This window comes from Notothenia rossii, assembly GCF_949606895.1.
Source record: "Notothenia rossii genome assembly, chromosome: 4".
Classification (NCBI taxonomy): Eukaryota; Metazoa; Chordata; class Actinopteri; order Perciformes; family Nototheniidae; genus Notothenia; species Notothenia rossii.
This window is the reverse complement of record NC_136902.1, coordinates 26,581,322-26,588,953: the sequence shown is the minus strand read 5'-3', so window position 1 is coordinate 26,588,953 and position 7,632 is coordinate 26,581,322. Positions and strand designations below refer to the sequence as shown.

Sequence of the window (7,632 nt, the reverse complement as noted above, 5' to 3'; positions counted from 1 at the left end):
TCACTTCATTGTTCAATCTGACATCTAAATCACTTTTCAGTTTGAAGCGTTGTTGTCCTTCTGCCCTTAACAATCAATAGAAAGAGAGGCAGTTATCTAGAGGTCTGGAACCAGGATAGATCTTTGCAAACCTTGAAACTGCACTAATCGAAACGTTTATAATCATAATGGATCAAATAAGGATATGTTACATGAAAGGGGTTCTTAGTAAGATTTATCACCAACCCTGCAGTTCTTCTCACCTCTAAGGAGCACAGAAGATCAGATAAACCCGAGCTGAAAGAGTGAATATTGGACCGACAGTTGTCAGGTGTCCAGAAACAGGATTTCAAACGAAAGCTTATATTGCTCTGTTGGCTAACAAGTTTGCCTGAACATAAAAGGCGCCCCAGTGGTGTTAGCTTGAGAACAAACAATAACACATTGTGACACCTGTGTCTAAGAAATTACATTCTAATAACATATAACATCTCCACTATAAATCAGTAGTTAGATAATGTAATATCATGTTAACAGCTTGTTCTGCTGCCCCCTAGTGACCAAAAACAAACTATGAATGTAGCTTTGACCTAGTATTTTGCTCACCTTATCCTAACCAAAAATGAATAGAGGTGTTAGATTCCAACATTGTGTATGAATAATTGTTAATGTTTTCTTTGTCGTGCCAAACAATGTTCTTATGACCTACCAATAGGATTTTACAAACAAAATGTCTTGTCATTTTAGTGAAGATAAATTATGTTCTGTTATCAGGTGGAGCAGTGCAAATATTAAAAACATAGGGGCCCATCCTCATATGACGCTATTTACTCAGGAACATCAGAGGGTCTGGTATTTACAAAATGTGGACCATGTGGAGGGGGTGAGAGGAGAGCTGTACCTCCGCCTCTGGGGGAACATTTGCAATGTGAGTGTGTGTGTGCGACGGAGAGAGAGAGAGGGTGTGTGTATGAATACTTATTTAGTTACAACCCAAACGGCGCTGACTGCATTCTTCCCTTAGCGGGTGGCAAAAGAGGAGTGTCGGAGAGAGGGACATAGACAGAGGGAGAGAAAGAGTCCGAGAAGAAGTCGAAACTTCACTGCAGACGTTCCAGCACAGGTTGGTCCTATTTCTAAAATATATATATTTTATTATACCTGATTATGGACTTACAATAAAAAAGACTCCAGTGTATTTTATCTTAAACATCAGCATATTTTCCATTTACTCTTTGGTAACTTGTAATTTGCTGAGATGTTTTCACATGTCTCAGCTTCTCTGGCTTCAACATTGGGCTTTTCGCATTAAACCCGCAGACAATAACATTGATGGCCAAGCGCGTGTTTACCACAGGTGCAGTGACATCGATATCAGCACAGTCCAGTTGAATCGATTATTTTAAAAGGCTGTAGCTTTACTTAAAACACTCTTATTGCAAACGTTTGCCTTCTTCCAGGATGCATGCAGGCACTAATCGCACTGCTGACCCATTATTTAGATTATCACCATGTGCATGAATGTGTCACTGATGGTTTCAACAGAGATGAAAACAAATGGCAGTTCCCAGCAATAATACTCACGTCCTACAATGGGATTATTTCTACATGTGGACTGCACACTTCTCACTGTTATTCGTTTGTTCTGTTATGATCCTGCCATATGCAGTTTAAACTAATGAGCCATATATCCCCGCACAGGATTGGCTGCAAAGCAGAAATGTTGCCTGTTAGTGAGAATAACAACACTGACAGACGCGCGGATTGATCTGTTTTTCTACAAAGCTCACCAACAGTAAACCACATAGTTTACTTATGTTTTATATGTGTCACTTGCGACCACCTACTAAATACTGAAGTACAATTTAGGTTGTCGGTAAAACTGAATTTTGAAACCCGATCCCCTCAGGAAATAGGTCCACACCATGGCTATTTTTACCTCCAGCGTTTGCCCCGCGTGCACACGGTCCTGTTCATTGTGCTGCACATGCCTTTAACATGATGTAGATGTCCATTATATCCAGCTGCACCTGATGATGCTGTCGAAAGCCTCGCGTGTAATGCCATGCGATGGGGAGGAGAAGGGGGTGTGTGCTTCAGAGAAAAAGATGAATACATACTGAAAATGATTTGTGTGTGTGTGTGCGGTTCTGCAGAAGTATGCTGGAGAAATATTTTCGATATAACTGTTTTCTGTTGTGATGTTTTTAAGCCTTTATGCCGAGGAAGCACCATCACATGTCCGCGTGTGTGAAATTGATATTTCATTTTTTATACATAAAGATAGACAGAAAACACATTTTATTGTACCCATTTAACATCCATTCAGTTGTCATCTAATATCATATGCCACTCTTTGTGAATGTTTAATCATATTATTTTATTCTGTAGTAATGATTTGTTTTCTTCCCTTTACTGTATAGGGAGTTGTGCAACACTGCTTTTAATGTGTAGTTATTGCAATATAATAATATTGGTATGGATTCCGATAGACATAGGGAAGAAAATAAATAGAGAGAGAAAAAGAAGAAGAAGAATAGAGAGGGGGAGCTTTTGTAAAACAGAGCATATTGTCTCGTGACGTAACGGCGGTTGTTGCGGAAGGTCTGATAACATTGCCTATAGTGCGCGTGTCCGTATGTGTGTGCATGCTGCTCAGGATTCCATCCATCATATCCTAACGGACATACCGTGTCTTTAGCGATGCATGCCTAACACGCGCACCAAAATCAGCTAATAAATAAACAATGAACGCCGCGACCACCGCCAGCTGCCTGCTCGTCGCCGGTGTCAGCTACTACCTCTACGGCAGCGATGTGTTGATGTCGCTGCTCCGTGTTTTCTCCGCAGACTCCTCCATGCCCGAGCCGGGAGCTGCTCCGCGGCGGAGCCCGCAGGGAGTCCCATACAGCGACCTGCAGCACCTCGTCAACGCCGACGGACTGCACCTGTTCTGCCGCTACTGGGAGCCCGCCAGCCCGCCAAGGTCAGTGGAGAAGCTTTTTGACTGTATGGTGTACGGGCTATGTGTGTGAATTAGGCTACTGGGGTCATTTTAAGTGTCGGTTAAACTGTAATGACCCCATTATCATGTGTTGGTGAGGGATGTGACACTGTTCACGTGGTTGCTTTCAGTCCTGGAGTAAGTCACATGGAGTTAAACTTTTTTCTCCCGAAGTGTGTGTGTGTGTGGCCAGTTTACAAAGGGCACAGTTTGGTATGTCGTCCCTCACACATCAAAATTAATTAACCTATGAATAATTAGTTTGTTAAACGTACGCCCAGGAGTCATACCTGACTGGTCCAACAACTTATCCGTAAACTCTCCTCATCTTCCATAGGCACACCACCAAATGTGCTTATTGTAATCTTCATGGTTTCATCACGAGAAGTAACACTGGCTGAAAAACAGCCTACTTTGTTGGGCTGTCACCCAGTAACTCTATAATAAATACCCGTGCAGACATTTGGCCCAGCTCCATGCTTATAACAATACATCATCCATCTTCTTTATTTTAAGTCATATGACCCTTTTTATATAAACTTCTTAACTTGATGCAACTCAAACACAACGCTATGTCAAATTAGACGACAAAAGGACAATTAAAGCATACAATTACCTATTGTAAAATGGATTTGTAATAAATCTGCATGGTCTTATCCTGAGACCCAAGCTTAGTAGAAACATTTTAATTATGTAAATCTCCTCGTAACCACCATATGCACCAGGGACTCATACTGGGTCATGACCCCGTTTTAAGAGAAAGATTGAAAACTGTTTCAAGTTCAATCCACTAAACAAGCTTAAACATTTTGTCAACACATCAAACAGTACACCTACTTTACTGTGGTTGGATATTCTCTTGAACTTAGAGCACAACAACATGCAGGAAGTTACAGGTAACAGCTGAAAAAACGGATTTATTACATAACTCACTTGTCAATATTGCGTGTAATAAAGTGATTGTTGCTTATCCCAAATTACATCAAACAATACATCCAGATGAATAATGGGTTCAGTTTCAAAAACCAACATACTTTTGCTCGTGGATCATTCTCTGTTTTTGAGGCCCCTTTGCTATGCACTCCGCTGTGGAAGTGCATGAAACCGAAGACAGATGTCACGCTTAACCTCGCTTACAGACCACATAGTTGCATGAGGTGTGAAGCAAAGACGTGAAGGGATGTGTCAGAATGGCCCACAAAACATTTTTCAGTGCTTCTGCTGCATTTTTGCTCAACAAACTGCTGCTCATTATTCATCAGGGAATAATTTGCCCTGCATTTCCTCTTTCGCCCTCTGATGAAGATGCCCAGCCTTGGGCAGCACGCTATCTCCCTTAAGGAGGGGCTGCCCTAGCATTTTGTTGTTGTTACCAGTTTATGACCGGGCAACTCTCGGTCAGAGATAGTTATTGTTGTGGGAAACCTGGAACACATCCTTCTCGGGGTGTAGATCACAACAAATGTGATTCAGTGTCCTCAGCTGTTTAGTCTATCTATTGAAGAATGTAGATTATTACACTCTGAACTAGTTAAAACCTCGAGCTACAGAAGGGTTCTTCAGAATTGATTTGGCATCTCTACCGTGTGGTCAGATCGTGGCCTGTGATATGTCTTGTGAATTCTCCGGCCGAAGCTCCAAATAAACCGTCAGTGTTTGCCATCAAAGCTCCAGCTCTCCATCGTGTCTCTCTTTGAGTCCTGACTCCAATTGCTTCAGAAGTTTCCCCCACAGTGATGAGTAATTTATTCTTTATTTGCATGCTTGTATACCTGCAGATATGTGTATGTGGGTAGCAAACCATGAGAGTTTGTTTTTGTGGTTGGATTGGGTTTCTCTGTCTGATGCACTCTGCCAGCTCTTGAGAACATGATGTATGATTCTGCATGGGCAGTGTGACAAACATTTGACCACATATTTTGCCCATAATAGTTCTGATGAGTGAGGCTTAGCTGTGGTCACACAGAAGCCCTTTTTCCAGACCCAAGCCCTCATTCTCCCATGAACATAAATCTACTATCTGCTCATATATTTCAAGCATACTTGGAAATGTATAACTGATTCTAAAGAAGTTTCCTACTTCTCCTGCCAAGACATCCATAGCCCAAATAACACATTTGATTGGCACACTATGGCAGGTTTATTTTACTTCTTCTTTTTTGGAAGTTAAAAGCTGAATCACTGCATGCTTAAAATAGCTGCAGATCCTTCTGTGTTGTAACTGTTTCAGAGCCAAGGCTTTGGTCAGCTTATATAAGAGCGATATCACTGGAAGCCAGCTGTTCTGAAAATGCATGAAGTCATGGTACTGAGAGGCATGCAAAACTCCACAAATTGTTTTGTACTGTTATGTATGATTAGAAGCTCATTATGACATACGCTTTCTAGCCGTTCTGTACATTGTGCTTAAATTCAACCTCTCTGTTGCCACAGAATGTGAGCATTCTGCAAAGATTGGTTTGGATACTGCAACAGAAAGCACTCCAAGCTCCAGTTACACTTTAACAGTTAAATTCTTCACTGAAGCCCAGACTAATTAAAAATATTTAAGCTGAGCTAGCAGCTCCTAAAAGCTGTGTGTGGTAGGTTTACTAGCTGACAAAACAGAAGCTATTCAGTAAAAGTACGCCCTCATCATTACCCCAAACTGATGTGTTGGTCTCAATATGCTGTTGAATGCAATGAGTGTTAATCAGAATATAATTGTTAGTAGTTCTCATGGGAACATATTTACCTCGAAACCTATTAATGCTAAGTCCCAGCTATATTTACCTCGAAACCTCTTAATGCTAAGTCCCAGCTATACACACAATATTGTGTAAGAGTAAAAACTGCTGAGCAAGTGCCACAAAATGAGACACTCCAGCCTGTTGTCTATCGTACAGCCTACACTTGACCATGAAATAAATACTCTGATACACTATACTCTTGTAACACAAACAGCCCCTGCACTGGTGTGTCACACTAAGTTCCATTTGGTCTCAGTAGATGCAGACTCACAGCAACCCACTCACTGCAGCAGTCAGATCAGTAATTTAACACAACGTGACTAAGCGTATCAGAAGCCAATTCATGAACTCTTCTAGATGTAGCTTATCCAGAAGCTTATTGCATTATAGGTATAAGACTTGGTTGTAGCCGTTGGCATGAATGGTAATTATACATTCTTAGTATACACTGTGGTGTGGATGCTTTTAAAATACAAGTTTCACCATTGTTGAAAATGCTATACATTATGGAAGGATGGAAACATTTCTGAAAACGTAAAAAAAAAAAATCTTCTCACTTTTATGATAAGAGTGGTATCATATCAGTAACAGGAGCAGCTGGTGCAGTGATACGCTTTAATGATCAAAAGTTAGAGATTTAGAGATTTCCATTTGAAATTTAAACTGCAGCCAAATGACCAAATATTGTCAGTACATCATTTGGTAAAAGAGTTAAAAACCATACAGGACAGCAACTTGTATCTTGCGATTATGATAACCTGATGATTTTATCAGTCAACCAGTTCATCCATTAAATACCAGTAGTGGAAAAACAATTCCTAAAATAAAAAATGATGTCATGACATTGCATGCAAAAACAAAATGTATGTTATAAAGTTAACTATTACATAAGATAAAAAAAGCTCCCTATCCATTACAGTGGAGATTTTAGAACTTGTCAATTGGCTTTAACATTATTTCATTGATACCCTGTCATTGTCAACACTATTTATTTCATAATGGGATGTACTGCATCAATGTTGACAGGCATTTATTCATTGATTCACCAAACTGTCAGCTGACAGTTTATCACATTGGGAGTGTTGTTTGTCTAGAAGGTGAAAGCCGAGCTGTTTACTGTTTGATCCTTATTCTCAATCTAAACTAATGGGAAGGATTTATTCAATGTGTGTTCCTTTTGTTAAACAGCAGGGTGGTGAAGATGCCTTGAAGAGGTTTGATAACCTTAGTTGATTGTTACTTTACTCTTGGCGCAAAAAATGTTGAACGATAATGATATTATTTCACTAATTTTACAGATCAGGTCTTCAATGTGTCTTCTTTCCAAAGTGGTTTTGGTTAGATCGCTGTTTAAACTGAGAATTGTTCCTAGTAATAATTTTTTGGTCGTAGCTGGATACACATTTACCAAACGTATTGTCTTACAAAATGAAGCCTTTAATGATTAGGTTGTCACTGAAGTAAACTATTTATAATTCCTTTTTCTATGACCATCATGACAAACAGACAAAATACAACTTAGAAAGTAATGCAGAAATTAATTTGAAATTAGTTTCTTGTTTGTATGAGAAACAGATGGTTCAAAGTTCATTAACTCCTGAAAAGTACTTTTACTTGAACCAGGAAGTAGGTGAAAGGTGGAGGGGAGGGGAGGGCCACAGCAATGATTGATAGATGGCCCAACAGGGGCTTTAAACCCATGGAGATCAGCATACCAGCCATACCAGAGTCTGTATTAAAGTAGTATACTGTACATATAGTATAGTATATAGTTTATGCATTCTTTGAAATGGTCGGCAGGGCAAATACACTGGTGGCTTAAAAAGGACTGATTGTGTAGAACTCTATGAGAAAATTAGCTCTACTTTTCACTTGATATATCAGTAAACATGGTAAACATAAGTTATGTCCCAGTCAGAA

At 39.9% G+C, this 7,632-nt stretch overlaps 1 protein-coding gene across 2 annotated transcripts in view; it reads left to right on the top strand.

Annotated features, from left to right (window-relative positions):
- Window positions 1–950: 950 nt before the first annotated feature.
- Window positions 951–7,632, top strand: part of mgll (monoglyceride lipase) — a 46,173-nt gene continuing 39,491 nt past the window's right edge. Inside the window, exons 1-2 of one of the 2 annotated variants that reach the window (XM_079678141.1) lie at window positions 951–1,102; window positions 2,830–2,965. In XM_079678141.1, the coding sequence (XP_079534267.1) occupies window positions 2,838–2,965 (128 nt within the window). In that variant the 5' untranslated portion in view covers window positions 951–1,102; window positions 2,830–2,837. Of the gene's footprint in view, window positions 1,103–2,577; window positions 2,966–7,632 lie in introns of those variants that run through there. The other variant, XM_079678140.1, reaches the window with a different exon arrangement.